This window comes from Gopherus evgoodei, chromosome 7, assembly GCF_007399415.2.
Source record: "Gopherus evgoodei ecotype Sinaloan lineage chromosome 7, rGopEvg1_v1.p, whole genome shotgun sequence".
NCBI lineage: Eukaryota > Metazoa > Chordata > Testudines > Testudinidae > Gopherus > Gopherus evgoodei.
In genome coordinates, this window is record NC_044328.1 from 30,471,545 (window position 1) to 30,487,986 (window position 16,442).

At 40.0% G+C, this 16,442-nt stretch overlaps 1 protein-coding gene across 1 annotated transcript in view; it reads left to right on the forward strand.

Moving 5' to 3' along the window:
- KNDC1 (kinase non-catalytic C-lobe domain containing 1) overlaps window positions 1-16,442 on the forward strand; it is a 104,183-nt gene that overhangs the window by 13,319 nt on the left and 74,422 nt on the right. Inside the window, 1 exon segment of the mRNA XM_030570230.1 lies at window positions 720-778. Within this exon segment, the coding sequence (XP_030426090.1) occupies window positions 720-778 (59 nt within the window).

The following is a 16,442-nucleotide window of genomic DNA, read 5'->3' on the forward strand; positions in this document are numbered from 1 at the left end:
CCGCTAATGAGTCATGGAGGAATCTTTGGGGGGATGTGGTGGGGCCAAGGTCAGCCCTCACTGGGGGTGGGGAGGGAGCACCACCCAGCCCCGCCCTACTCCACCCCCAGCTGTGCTCCGGCCCTGTGCCCAACCGCAGCTTCTGGCCTCGGTTTCTGGCCCCGGCCCCAGCTCCCAACTCCGCTCCCAGCTCCACTCCTGGCCACAGCCCTATCTGCAGCCCCGTTCCCAGCTCCTACCCCCAGCCACAGCCCCGGCCTTCTCCTCCGGCTCTGTTCCTGGCCCCAGTTGCAGCCCTGGCCTCAGCTCCTAGCCCCAGCTGTAGCCCCGACCTGAAAACTTTCAGGTTCACAGAAGGAAGGGGATTAAAAATATTAAGTTAGTAGTTTGGTGTCTCAAATGGTGGTTGTTTCTTTCTCTGAATTTAATCTTTTTGTTTCTTAGTGGGGAGAGTGATAGTTTGCTTCTTCAGGATGGTTAGAAATAAGGTACAGAAAGGCACATTTCCATATGTAATCATTAAGGTTCCTTTGGTAAGAGTTAATAGTTCCCTTACAGCACTGGAACAGTCAGCTTTGTACAGAGTTTTCTTTGTAGCTTGGAGGTGTGAGAACCAACAGGCTTGTCAATTAGATTTCATTTTGTAACATCAAACTGTCAAAACGTGCTATATGCATATATAATTGTCAATTTCTTAATTTGGCATTCTTTTTTTATAGACGATCCAGAAGGTGCCTTTGTCCCACCAGAATTTGATATCACTGGTAACACATTTGAGGCAAGTAACAGATAAAGATATAGATCTTGTTGTTGTTGTTGGTATTTTTACAATACTGAATGCTTATAGTTTTTCTTCAGCATACAGTTTTAATGTTTGTATTTAATGCTCATGAAGGAGTATAGTGTTTTGGGAATGCAGACTATGTATTAAATAGAAATTTCTAATGAAGTAAAATGGTATGTTTATAACAATTTTCTATATAAACAGTTCTTCACGAACTGAAAACATGTAAACCCTTTTTTGCAAGAATGGTATATTGGTCTGCCTTAAACCACAGCTAGTCTGAATTGTTTTATGTATCCTTCATTGGTTACATTTGTTTGTTCAGAGACTAGCCTTGAATTTTTATACTAAATATAACATTTGTTTGCTATCTTCTTCAATAAAATAATTCATGGTGGGGCAATCAACAATTTTATCTTTGGCTTAATGAAGAAACAAATGGATGTCTGTTGTCTTGCAATCCACAAATGCTCTACATTGTTAAATTAAATTAGTGCTAAATTGTTTACACTAATTCATTAGTCTCCCAAATCAGCCATCCCATTGCTGTATTACAACAATGTTTGGTTTTGTTCCTTTCTATTGAAATTCTTGGATACACTATTTAATGTTGTTATTGGCTTGTATTCTAGGTAATATCTAAATTGGTTTAATGGGAAGCATGTTTTGTTGTCAGTCAAGATACAAGGGAATCTATTTTGTTTCTGCATAATCTAATATAAATAATTTTATTTTGATGCTTGCTTATCTTTTGTATAATCTGGTTTATAATTATCTCTTGTTCAGCAAATATATATATATATGTATGTGTCTGGTATAGTACAGTTTTGGAAGCTTTAGGGACAGGAGTTCCTATTCATCTCTGCCCACCACCACGAACACTTGGCAATCATTACAGTTATGTAGGCAATCAGAGCTCAAATGGCTTGACAGTCTCTACTTCCAGTTTTTGGCACACATTGCTTTAGGAGGGCAGTGATAATGTTCTTTATATTCTGACTTGTTTTGGTTGAGCAACATATACTTGGTGGCTATTCCTTCCTGAGAGGCACTGAAACTTTTAGTTTTCTCCTTTAGATTGATGTCCCTGCAGCTCCTTCAAGTCTGGAGTGATAAATATTTTCTCTACTCCTTATGCCCAGATAGGCCTCCTGCATCTGATCAAGTCTTTCTCAAGTCTTGCATTCTCATTCCAGCTCTTTGAGATCTACATCCTTTTTCCTTTCCTACACAAGCCTGTCTGCTCTCCATGAGTCCAAAGGCCTTTACCTCTGGTGAGCGTGGTCTTGTATGCCATCATGTGTAAGCCTCTGGCTGGCCAGTAGTTTGGAAGTGAAAGATTTTGAGCTTTTCTGGCCCAGAGGTACTCCAGAATGCATTATGGATATTGAACAGGTACTCCAGGCCTAAAGACCTACCCCAAAAATGTCAAACATATGTTTTACAAGGACACTGCTCTGGTTCTAGTGGATAGTAGCATTTCTGGAAAAGAAAGTATCAAGTGCACATTATTATAAAAGAGGCTGAAAAATAAACTAATTTCAAGGGATTTATTACTTACAAGTATTGTTTATATTCCTGATCTGGTCTTTTGCTGTCTTTCAATATTTACCTGCTTTTGTATTTAAAAAAAATGCAGGTTTACTCAGCACGATAAAAAAGACAGGTTAGATTCTATATGAACTAATATTGAGACACATTTCTTTTCTCTAAATCAAAAGTTGGACCTACTGTACATTTTCCCAGCTCCCTCTATCCCTCCTCCCCTTCCCTTGTATCACAGTTTGCTAGCATGGTGATTAGTGAATTTTGACCGATAAGAGAGGCACAACAGAAATAGTTGAGTGTTACTGAGAGTTCTTCAATAGATTTGTTTCCATCACCAACTCAATATAATAGAAGTTTGCCTTGGGTTAAAAATGTTGCTAGTTTCAGCCAAGTTTCAAATGGCTGTTTGTCCATATCACAAAACTACCCTTCAGTCTGGGGCAGTGGATCACTGAAGCACAGCCCCACATTTCTAGCATATGATCTTGCATTTAGATGCAAGACTTAGATGTCTGCTATGTGTGAACATGGTTTATAATTTTTTAATAGCACAGCTGTTCATTTCACCTATGTGCCAACTAACTGATCTGTTTAATCCAAATCTACATGTGCGTTTGGGACTTCTTGATGTTTTTTTTCTGCCTATAGCAGATTTAACATTTAGCACAAATATTGATGATAACTCTGTGATCTCTTCCTTTTTAAGAGACGGAAACAAAGTGTAGTCGTTTATATTTTATTTTTTACCCTACCACACTTTGTAACTATAGTGAAGTCTTGAGAATAAAATCCCCAGTAGGGTAGAGGGCACAATGTGATGGCAGAGGTAGGAAGTGAGTAGGGGGATAGTTCAAGGTCTGTGTGCTGGGTCTTCCAGTGTGGTCTCAGACAATATCCTGATGATGTTGTGGCTTCTACCAGGCTGCTCTCCCTAGACCTTGCTTGGGGCTCTAGCTTTTGTGTCAGCCTGAATGTAGGTGTCTCTCTAAATTTGAAATTCCACCCAGTGACGCTTTGGGATTGAATCCAGACAAGGTTGCGACACCACCTTCCCTGCAACTCTGAGTGTCTTAAATGCTATGGTGCTGTGGCTCACAGCCCTGACACCTACACTCAGAATACAAGCATGTAAGTCACACCCCAGCTTTCACTGCCTACTTACTTTTTGCAGGGTGATCCCAACATCTCCTCTGTCCTAAATTTTCCCCAAACTGTCTGCTCTGTAGTGTTCAGCAAGAGAGCTGAACACAGAGACAGTATGCAGCTTATTAACTTAACTGGCATCGATGAACCCTCCGCTTCAGTCAGAGCATTTGGCTTATGATAAAAATGTAGCAAGTTTATTAACAAAAGGATATAGGGTTAAGTGATGCTAAGTATAAGGAATAAGGATAGAAATGACTACAAACAAATAAAAGTTAAATATGCTGCTAAGACCAAAACTCAATTTAGCAAGCTAGAGTCTTTTGTTCAAAGAAGTTTTTCTCACCTATATTCAGTTTTCAGAGACTTTCAACCCCCTTGGCTGAAAGGTTCCACTTTTCTCAGGTATAAAAGAGCCCTGGTCTCTTGTATCTGCCCTATAATGGATGCCAAAATGGCTTTCTGTGCTTGGTTATATCTTCCAAAGTTCAGTGACCTTGCTTCAGTAGGCAGGAAGGTTTTCTGCAACTGTGACTTCCATCCCCTGCCAAGAGTGGCCATCCTCCATTCTAGTCTGCCTTGCATGTAACTGTACCTTTGTTTGTCTCTGCCTGACGACCAGACTGGTCAGACAAGCAGATACATATTCCTTTGTCTAGGGCAGATTGGGCTTATACATTGCTAGCCAAATGCATTTTAAGAACATAGCTCTAGCACATAGTTGCAACTCATCATATACATCCTGTACATACACCATGCAATGATTTTGGGGACCAGCGTGTTTCCAATTTGCATATGATACCATATGTGACTCCTTTTAGATACAGATTATACAGGAGTGAGTTAGTTGTAGTGAGTATGTCATGCCTGACAAAAGTTGCTGACAGAGTAATGAACCATCAATGGGCCTCTGTCACATTCACCCTCCCACCCCCCATAACTACTGAAAGTGTGAAGAAGCTTTGTCTTGTTACTTCCCTGTCCTCTCCAAAGCCACCTCCTTTGACTGCTGTGAAATGTAGGATGTCTCTTTCCTTCCAAGCTGCATGTGTGTGTGGCGGGGGCACTGGAAGGAAGAGGCAGAAGTTATTTTGTTCATTCCGTGGAACACTTTTTCTGATAGAAGGTAAAGCAAGGAATTTTTCTGATACTCTAGCCCTCTGACAGTTCCTTGTGGGTTCTCTTCCACAGTGGTTAAATGCAGTATGCTTCCTGGTGAGGCTCCTCCAGCAGTAACAGGAAATTCACATGATCCTTGGTAGTTGACTGCTGTCCAGAAATCTTGAATAATATAAGTGAAACTGATCAGTCTTGTTAAATTCATTCTGCTGTTTGGCAAAGAGAAGTATTGTAGCTGTCTGTCTCCATTCTCCACAGTTCTGTTTCCTGTATTTTATTCAGAGTTGTGTCTGCTTCCCTCCCTGACAAAAATAACTTGCAACTTTTGTTTTGGTTCACTATAATAGCTCTGCAATGCTGTGGAAGAGGGAGTTAGATTGTGTTCATGCATAAGATTGTTAACAAAGTTCCAGTAACCCAACTCTTCTTACTAACATATTCTGTCATTGTTTTTGTATTGGTTTTGCACAAATGTAACTGAAGGCAGAATACAAGGCCAACAAAATAACAGATTTGTAATAAAGTACATCTTGGTGTTTCAGTTCCCAAATTGAGATTATACGGCTGTTGAATTTGGATTTTCAAACTGGCCTTAAGCATATTACATGGTAGTTTACTGTATATGTCTACATGTGAGATTTGGCTGTTAAGGGAGTCATGTTCAAATATTAGGCTATTCATATTTATCAGTCTGTATCTTTTTCTTTTTGCAGAGAAATGCCATCAAAAGGCAGAAAACTGCATGATCAGATTTTCTTAACCCTTTTTGACAGCCTCTTAATCTGTCAGGAGAGCTCTTTCTGTGCAGTAGTAGTTCTGTTTGTGCAGTGAGGTCTAAAAGAAATTAGTTTCTCTTGGTTATCTGTTGACTGGAAAGAGACTGAGCCTTGCCCTGGGTCTGAGAAGCTTTTCTCAAGCTCTGTTTTAATGTGAAACTTCCATCTGTTTGGTGAACCATATGTGAGGGTAACACCTTAGAGCTTGAGTTGATGGACAGTTCAAGAAATATGGGAAATGTAGTTGGAGCTTTAACATCAAATTTTCATAGAAAAGGACAAATATATCATATATCTGGGATGAGAGACATTGTATGGCCATCTCTCTTTTCATATCCAATGACAAAATGTAAGGTTGCAATCGTTGATGCTGGATTTTGGCTACTGGGATCCCTTAAAAATGCACTATTTAATACTACGGCTAGGTCAAATTTGAAACATTTATTTTCCCTAAGAATCAAAAAGTGTGTGTGTGTGTGTGTGTGTGTGTGTGTGTGTGTGTACACATGCACACATACACGTGTGTATGTTCAAAAACATTTTCTTTCTTGAGGGTTTTATTTATAATGTGGAGGGATATGTGAGGGGTTAGGTGGAGAGGATTTCTTAACTCACTTGCTTAAAATAGAACACTAATCTTAATGTAGGTTGCAAAAAGAAACTTGTCAATATTAATCATTTTTCTTTTATCATTTCAGTGGTGTGTCTCCTACACAAAGGAATTCAGGTTTATTAAATCAAGCTTGAAATAGGCGACTTGTCAACACAGATAAATTTAGCTTTTCCCTGTTTCAGGGTTGTCTTTGCACCACATGGACTTGGTGGGATTTTTTTTGTATTGATAAATGTGTTGTGTAGGTGTTTTCTTACTATTTTTGTAGATAGCTCTAATTTTAACTTTTCCTTGCACAATAAAAAAATCTAATTCAGGTATGAATTTGAGAGGTAACATAAATATTTTCTGCTCAACAGTTGTATAACTGCTTTCTAGGTCCCATTCTTACTATGTCAATTGGGGAACAAATTGTGTTTGTTAGTTAATTAAGTGATAACAGTTTCACACTATAAGAGTCACCTTGAAAGTAGAGAGGAAGTATTCTGGGTAATTATTGATACATCTAAAGAAGTAGATGTGAAGCTCACAATTTCAGAGTGAGTTTAAAGTTTGAATGTAAGAAGCTTCTAAAATGAGTTTTTCTAATTTTTCCTGTTTGGTCTTTCAGGCATCCAGATGTTTTATTGTAATGCTATTCCCAGCAGTTTCTTAATTACTCCTTGGATTACTCTTTCAAATCCTTAGCAGGGAATTCAATAGGGACCTTATTCATCATAATTTGAGATGTATACACAATTTTTGCTGGCTGGAAGGGTACAGTCAGAATGGTGGCATAGGTAGCTTCTTCTACACTTTGGCCCCAAATGTGCAAATACATGAGTGAGTAATTTTACATAGCTCAGTAGTGCCATTAAGTCAGTGCATCTAGTTAGTAGCATATGTAAAATTATTCAAGCTTAAGTATTGCAGGCTGAGGACCTCTCTGTGTGTGTATACCCTTCGCAAGAGGGTTTTTAAAGTGTTGTGAATGCTTTGGAAAGTGACTAATAGCTGTGCCCTGAGCCTGCGGGGACCTATGCACAAATTTTGACCTGTAACAGTTGGAGTTTTTTCAGTCCTCTGTCTCTCCTAAGCAAAAACTGTCAAGCACACTGAATTGTGTGGTGGCTTTTTTGTGCGCTAATGGCAACTGTAGAATGGCATCAAACTAATATTCATTTGACTTGAGGCAGGATTAGAACTCTAGTTACTGGAGATGAAAGGCTGGCAGATTTACCGTAAACTAAGCTAAAGCTGTTTAGTGGCTATGTCCCTCCAGTAAACCGTGTTGAATAGTTTGAAAGAATACTTTTTTTTTTTTTTGGTAAGTAGTAAGACATGTCAGTCTCCCAATAAATGAAAAAAAGTGAACTGACTTTTATGTGTTTGACCTTTCAGCCAGCTGTCAATATGGCTTCCATTTTTATGTGTGCAGTTCTGAGCCCACAATAGCTGTTTTACTAATTCACTACTGTCACTATATTAGTAGTTAGTCTGTGGCTTTCAGGCCCAAACTATGAAGAAGTCTCTGTGGTATGTAGCGTTATAACTTTTGGTGACATTTTAGTGTACCACAACTTTTAGTCTTTAGGACTTTGCCCATCAGTGAGGTCAGCTACCATTGAGTGAGGCAGAGTTGATTCAGCACGTTAGAGGAAAAACACTCTGCTCTGTAATGGAGGTTTACTTTTGTTCTTGGTTTTATTTCCATAATGTAAAGTAAATCATTAGAACTGAAGATACATAGTGGCTCTTTATGCCTGGAAAGCATAAGTCCAGGGTTTCTCAAACAGGGATCACCGCTTGTGTAGGGAAAGCCCCTGGCAGGCCGGCCTGGTGTGTTTACCTGCCCCGTCAGCAGGTCCGGCCGATCGCGGATCGCTGCTCCGGGCCAATGGGAGCTGCTGGAAGCGGCGTGGGCCGAGAGACTTACTGGGAGGAAGAGGTCAGAGAGACCAGGGGATCCAGTGGTGACAGTTCCAACATCCTTTGTCTGTCTGTGATCCCCTTTCCTCCCTCTCCCCCCACTCCATGTTCTGCTATGTGAGGTGCTCCCTGTGAAACTTCAGTCCATACTGCAGGTATCTAAGCTATAAAGAGGTCCCTCTTGAAATATTTATTGCCTTTCTCCCTCATTGGTTCTGCTACCAAGAGGTCCTTTGTACCCCATTTGCCCCTGAGAGAATATGGCAGTCTGTGTGATTATTGTAGGGACTTAGTGGGTTAATGATGGGCACCCTCAGTTATTAATGTTTGCAACGCTTTTTTTCTTTTAAAATCCTATTGCTGTTGTTCATGCGTGACTCCTAATGTTAATGGTGGAAGATCTGCCTCACTGAACAGAATAGCATTTTGAAATGTGACAACCATAATTTTGTATAACTGAGTCTGCTTAAAATGAAAGTGTGTATAGATTAGCCTGGAACTTATAAATCAAGACAGAAATGTCTGGCACTTCATTGTACTCCAGATGGAAAATCTGAATAAGGTGTCTTGGAAAAGAGTTGGCACATTGAAACATCTTATTTTTCATTTGTAGATACCACTTTCTGTCCTTCCATATCAGTCTACCCACTGCATCCAATCTTCTTGTTCTTCCCCTGCCCAGGGTTGCCAACTTTGTCATATTTAAAAACTAGACACTCCAACAGTGCTGCCTCTTCCCCGCTTTTCCCCTGTCACTGGCTGCTAATGCCTCTCTCTCCCCTCCCCCCGCCCCAGGTCAGGAGGGTCTCATCCGTGGAGCCAGCCAGGGCTTTGAGCCGCAGCTGCCTGACACAGGTAGGTGGCGGCCCTGGCTGAGTAGGGGCTGGTGGAAGTGATAACCCGGCGCCTCCACCACCTGCAGTAACCGGACTTTGGGTGTCTGATCAGTACATCTGACTGGACAGAGTCAGGTCCCCATCTCAACCAGACTTTTCAATTGAAAACTGGGCACCTGGCCACCCTGCCCCTGCCTCCAGACTTATTTAGATTTTTTTGTTATACTCCTGGCTTTCAGATAAAGTTATTGAAATTAGAGAAATCTTTAAAAATAGACTGTTTTTGTAAATGCATAGGACAATAGAAGTATTAATAGTGAAAAGTGTCAGAACCTTTTATAAGGCCTTAAAACCAAAGGAGCTTGACTCATCAGCTATGATATTGAGTGAATAAGCAGGGACTACTTAGTTTAGGGGCAAATGAAACACAACAGTATTATGTGCCTAGAGATCATGCTATGCACTATGTAATTCACAAATATATACCATATGTGTTCTATAACTTGTCAGTTAAACTAGGTTGTCTCATTTCTCTTTATTTTGTTACAGCTCTGTTTTTAGACTTTAATGACTGCAAAGAGTTACTAATGTTGTGCAATGCAAATTGATTGCTTGACATTTCACAAAAGAACAAGTTTAAGACTTGCAAGCTTTCATTTAGATGTTAGGCCAATAAAAAAGTCAATCTGAGTAGTGAAATAAATTGCCTGTAAATTTCAACCACTAGTGGATTATTTGATTAATCCTAGGCTGTAATTCCATATTTTCCCCCTGCAGAAATATTTTTTGAGTAAATAGCTTTCAAATACTTTTTGGACACTTCAGCTTTTTGCAAACAAATTAAATCTGAATGATTACCAGAGTAAACTTTTAAAAAAACACAACCCTGAATATAGGTATACAATTATCCTACAGTTTGTTTCAGCAATTCAATAACTAGAAAGTAGTTTGAGTATTCTACTGTTTAGGATTTTTATTTGCAGACTAATTTTGTATCACATCTAAGGTGCAAAATGTATGATTTTTTTAATTCATTATACAATATTTCAAAGTAATTACATTTTGCTTATGCAGGAAGCGTTTTGTTCTCTCTGTTATGAAACAAGACTTAAAAATAATGGGACTATTACATTACGTATGATGCTGAGGGACTCTGTATTTCTTCTCTTCTAAATTCATTGTAGGTGGCCTTATTTCTAAGTTCCTTTTCTTGTAGAATTTGTTGCAGTTCTAAAGAAAGTATGTTATGCAGGGAGGAGCAGGGCAGTGGAGACAACTGGTGAGCAATGACCAGGACCTGCTAAAAGTATCTGGATAAGGCAGGCCAACTGGAGAAACAGGCCCTCTGCCCGACAGATGTGTAGATGAACATAAGAATGGCCATACTGGGTCAGACCAAAGGTCCATCAAGCCTAGTATTCTGTCCTCTGACAGTGGCAGGTGCACCAAAGGGAATGAACAAACAGGTTATCATCAAGTGATCCATGCTCTGTTACCCAATCCCAGCTTCTGGCAAACAGAGGCTAGGGACACCATTCCTGCCCATCTGGCTAAATAGCCATTGATGGACCTATCTTATTATTTTATAGTTGGAGAGATACAGTCTCCTAGAACTGGAAAGGGACCTTGAAAGGTCATTGAGTCTAGCCCCTGCCTTCACTAGCAGGACCAATTTTTGCCCCAGATCCTAAGCGGCCCCCTCAAGGATTAAACTCACAACACTGCGTTTAGCAGGCCAATGCTCAAACCACTGAGCTATCCCTTCCCCATTCATCTTCCATGAATCTAACTAGATCCCTTTTGAACCCTGTTATAGTATTGGCCTTCACAACACCCTCTGGCAAGGAGTTCCAGAAGCTTGACAGTGTGTTACATGAAAAATAGCTTCCTTGTGTTGTTTTAAACCTGCTACCTATTAATTTCATTTGGTGCCCCTTGTTTCTTGTATTATGAGAGGAGTAAATAACACTTATTTACTTTCTCTATGCCACTCATGATTTTATAGACCTCTATCATATCCCCCCTTAGATGCCTCTTTTCCAAGCTGAAAAGTCCCAGTCTTATTAATTGTTTTTCTTGAGTGGTAACAGCTAATTTAGACCCAATCATTGTAAATTCGACCTAAACTCGTAGTGTAGACCAGGGCTAAGTTCCTTTCCTTGTAGAATTTGATTGCGCTTCTAAGGAAAGTATGTATGCGGGGAGGGGCAAGGTGGTCCTTTTGTTGTTCACAGCTGGGATGGAAACAATGTTCATCTACTGGGCATTGTTAATGCTGTCTTGTATCCTTCCTTCTCCCTTATTCCCACCCTATTTATTTATTTCTATTTCAGTAGTGCCTAAAGCCCCAATTGTGATTGGGGGCCCTATTGTATTAGATGCATTCCAACCCATAGTAAAAGATGGTCCTTGCCTCAAAGAACTTACATACAAACTTCAGACAAGCTGCAACAAGTGAGTCTGACATGCAAAAGGGTCAATAGGTCTCTTTCAACTCTAGGTTTCATGAATCCGAGTTACAGAAATTTTTCTTTTGAGGCTGGGATTTTTCTCCACCTTCCTAGAAGAGCTGAAGTATCTGAATGAGTGACTGTTAATCTGTTTCACGACCAAGAGTCATTGTTTCAAAGCTGAAGCAGTGACTGAAGTGTGGTATGCCTAATTGCCATTCCATAGTGATTATACTGTACCATGTTGCCACCACTGGCTGGACACAATTAATACAGGGTTTTGAGACTTCCAGTGAAACTTGCAAAGCAATTCCTACTGCAGGCAGTTTATGTTGAGGTTTTTTGTTAAAATAATGCATGCATGATGACTAGTAGATTAAGATTCTCAGGGTCCTGTGATGAAAGATATGTGATCAATGCTTTACATACCTGTGGTGATGTGAATCTGATGTCACTTACTTGCATTCACAAATATTTTTCATGACAGCTTCAAAAAGCTGTTGAAATGGCTATTTTCAAGAAATGTGTCAGAGAAGAGCTGAAACTTCATTGGATCAACTGGAATTTGATTTAATTTGATTAAAAGTTTGCCGGACATCTCATTAAACTCTAAAAGTCCACACTAACTCTTTTAATCTTCTAGAGCTACACCATTGGTAATATGTAGCTGCTTAGTCCATATAAGTCCATATTGCCAAATGACATTTTGCACACCTACTGTATTTTTGTTTGTTAATTCAACCTCAAATGTAATCTCTCTCTCTAAAACAACAAGCAGTCTTTCACCATGTGTAACTGAACAGGATTATGTTATGTTCTGAAAAGGAAACTGAGTGCACAGAATTTTAGTTATCGTGACAATGGCTGTTATGGTACTCCTCGTTTCATGTCATCTTAAGCAGGTTAGTGAGTTTACTAAATGCTAATATCCATACTCATTCTGGGTAAAAGTTAGTGGACATACTCTTTTATATCTATTTTAATCTCGGAACCAAATAGCTAGTCTTCAGAAAAGAAATGTACCATATTCATATCTATAATAATTGTTTATGTTCATAAATCAGTCTCTGCATTTACCTATAAAACTTTTGTTAAGAAAAATCTTCAGTGAAAGTTCTTAAAGCCAGTAAACTCCCAAAGTATAAACTAGGGGTGTAAATTTGCCCCCAAAGCACCAAATCTTCTGTCCATAGCCTTTATGAAAGTGGTTCTTATAAACTTGGGGAAAACTCCATCAAGTGGATGGTTGTAAAAATGCATTCTATTACCATTTTACCCCAGATCTATTTCCAAAAAGAAGTGTACGCTTAATATGTTTGAGTGACAGTCTGCCATATGTACTCTGACAAAGTAGACACTAGGTTTTAGATCCTTCCTTTGCAAACCAAGTAGGATCTTTAAAAATATTTTATAAATACAAATGGAGCATACCAACATTTGCTAATATCTCAACTTATGGAAAAACTTTACAATGGAGTTCTGTGAAAGGGGGGTGATACACAATACATGAAATTCATTCAAACTAAATACCAAATACAGAGTAGTCTAGTATTAAGGCTTTATTGACAATTTTGCATTTGGAACAATGGATGCCTTGTTAAGGACCCCAACAACCCCTTACTCTTCAATTAAAGTGTCAGAGTTCATAATAAATATCTGAAGTCCCCAGTAAGGCCTTCACCAAAATCAGGGAAAACCAGACGTGATGCTTCTAAGGTGAAACATGAAATTGTTTATAAAGAATGAAGGAGGGTTGTGAGGACAGTTCTAACTGGTAGATTTTAAATCCTTTGCAGATTACCTCTTAAACCTGCAGCTTAGTGCTTGACTGATGATTGCTTACCCACACCTTTGGCCCAGGAGGATAATTTATTTCTGGGGGCAGAAGGGAAAGGGTGGTCTCGCATTTATGGGTCAACACTTTTTGTGGATGGTTGTTCTTAAACCAACTTTATCCTGGAGTATAGGCGAGGTACAGGTGATATGGCTGAAGATGCAAGATAAATGCAGTTTCATTTGCCTCTGCAACTTAATCCTGGATGATAATGTTTCCATATATGTGATGCAATAACATGTTTTTCACTCCCCTGAGATTTTCTTTATGAAGGTCCTTTTATAGACTATATATAAGCATTTGTCAGATACAGCTGCCTATTCCTTGTTCGGTATTTGAATTCTATGAATGCGGACACATAGACACAGCAGTATGGGTTAAATGCAGTGGCTGCAACTTCTTCATTTAATTAACCATTAAGTTAATTTACAGTCATAGCACCCCAGTGCATAAGTACTTAGCTGGACACTTCCAGTATAGATTTCAAGCAGAGGGCTCAAGATACCCATATATGGAGAAGGTCTTATTTCCTCCTTGATGCATTTCTTTATCGTCGTTAACTCTGGATAGCTAACAGTGTCTGCCCTGTTTCTGGTGTTAGATGGGAATTTTAAGATGAGAAGAGCCTCAAAATGTACAAGACAGAGTGGCACCCACACTGTTCTAAATTAATGCCCAAACGAACGCCTTTGAAAAATCCCTACATGGAGTGAAAGGCCCCAGATTGACTTATGTTAGGCTGCAGTTGGCACAGGAAACTCACCACAATTTGCAACAATTAAAACGGATGTTTTGAAAACCAGACTCCTGGGGGTGGTGGGAAACAGCACAGCTGTGCCAATTATAATATGTGGAGGGGAAATCCCTTCCTGACCCCCTGAAAGGGCTATTAGCCCAGCCCTGCCACTAGAGGACATGCAACACACCTATGTAAAGGGAGGAAGAGGGAAAACTGTCTGAAGGGTTGGAGCCAAAAGGATGCCAAATACTGGCCATCCACATCTAGAAGGTACCTATTATGCACTTTAAAGGAGAAGCAACGGGGTCTCCTCTGGAATCCCTCAATGATGAGTTGATGGAGGTGAGACTGATGGCCTACCCCTACACCCACCTTGTGCTCCCCCGTCTTTCCCATCCCCACCAGACACAGGAAGGCTTCAGGTGGGAAAAAAGCCACAAGAATATCTTCACTTTGTACCTACTACAGTAACTCCTCACTTAAAGTCATCCGGTTAAGTTGCTTTGTTGTTACTTTGCTGATCAATTAGGGGATTGCTCATTTAAAAGTTGTGCAATGCTCTCTTATTATGTTGTTTGCAGCCACCTTCTTGTCCACTGCTGCAGGAAGACCAGCCGTTGGAGCTAGGCAGGTGAGGGCTTGGAAACATGGTGGATCGGTATGCCCCCATATCAGCTCCGCTTCCCCTAAGTTCCCTGTGCAGCAGCTGCCCAGCAGGCTACCACTTGCCAGCAGGTTCAGCTCTCCCTCCCCCTACTGCCATATGCTGCTGCTGCCCTTCTGCCTTAAAGCTGCTCCCAAGAGCCTCCTGTGCAGGGGAGGGGGGAAGACAGGGGCTAATGTCAGGTTGTCCCCCTCTCCCCTACTCCTGCCCTCCGCTACCCTTTCTCCATATAGAGCAGGGTGGGACATGACAGGGCTCAGGATGGAGAGAGTTGCTGGCCGCAGCTGCTGTCTCAACTTCCTGATCTTTTAAAGGCAATGTACTTAGAGTGGCGTCAGCGTACTTAAAGGGCAATGCGCCTCTCTCTCTCTCTCTTCCACACACAGGGTGTGTGTCTCTGTCTCTGTTCAGCCATGCTGTCTCCCCTTCCTCCATTTGTGCTGCCTTGTAGAGTGTGAGGCTACATTAACAACAATGTGTTAACCCTTGAGGGCTCAGCCAAATGCTAGTTCATCATTTAGCAGTAAGGCATTCCCTGAGAAATATCCCACCCTCTTCCGCCTTCAAACTTTACCACCTCAGCCAAGCTTCACAATCATCATTGCTGTGTACAGTATTAAATTGTTTAAAACTTATAGTGTGTGTGCGTATAGATATATAAAAATATATAGTTTTTTGTCTGGTGAAAAAAATTTCCTTGGTATCTAACCCCCCGCCCATTTACATTAATTCTTATGGGGAAATTGGATTTGTTTAACGTCGCATTTTTCAGAAACATAACTACAACGTTAAGCGAGGAGTTACTGTACAACAAACTTGAAAGGAAACACTGTAGTTGAAAATTAATGTCTTGACCAATTTTTTTTAGTGTTCAGTTTACTACTGAAAATATTTGCTTTATTAAAGGCAAATCTTCTACTCAGTCGACCGCTTCCTCGTTCTTGATCCTGAAGTGGAATCTTGTGGGTATGTCAGTCTGCTTCTATGGATACCGTTATGGTATAACACTTGTGCTTTGTTTGGTTTTTTTTTATTTGAATGTAACCTGGGCATTCATTTCTTTACAAAAGACATGCATGAACACACTCACCCAAGGACTTTATGTTCTAAATTAGACAGACAATCTAGTGCATTGTGTATTTAAATTTTTTTAATAGGAAATGATCTAGACCCCTCTCTATGGCCTATTAACTTGGTTACTGTGCTGAAAGGCACTGTAGTTTAAATGTGGGCGGAGAGGGTTCTCGGAGCTTTCTGAGAGGGGCTTTGCTTATGTGTTTATTGGGCTGAACAGCTAATCCAAAGACGCAAACCTTTCTGGCAGTGTGGGTGAAGACTTAGAGTAAATAAATTGTCCTTCCATAGCTGTAGCTCTGAAATGTTTGTTTTTTTTAAAGAACATACTGAGTGCTACAGATTCAGGTAATTTTAGAATATTGTTACTATTGTAGCTTATTCATTATTTACAGGATGAGTAAGTAAGTGCCCAAGTTATTTCTGCAAATGCTCTCCATATGAAGCTTTCCCCTAACCGTTGCTGCATTACTGAGCCTTAAACCTTATATAAATTGTTAGAACCATATTAAATTAATTCCATTCCAGGATCTCTTGAAATGTGTTGAGCAAAATATGTTGTGTTAAAATTGACTTTCACTAGGTAGAGGAACTTAAAATGCCATTTGGGGGGTGGGTTTGTTTGTTCGTTTGTTTTTAATCTTGCTTCATAGAATTTTTTCATTGGTTGTCCCAGTTGCTAGTGCTTTCTGAATGATAGGGCTTTCCTGCCCCACAACACATTAGTATCAGTTTCTCTAATATTCTGACACACTCACTTTAGAGTGACAGTAACTTGCTTTTATTGAGATTCCGTATTGCACAATTAAATATATTGTCAAAGTCCATTGAATGTAAATACGCGTATGTTAAAGACTTTCCATAACTAAGCTGTTCTTGTAAAACTGCTAATTTGAGGAAGGCCATACTGAGACATGCTTATGAAACACAGTGGTGCATTGTGTTATCAATTGT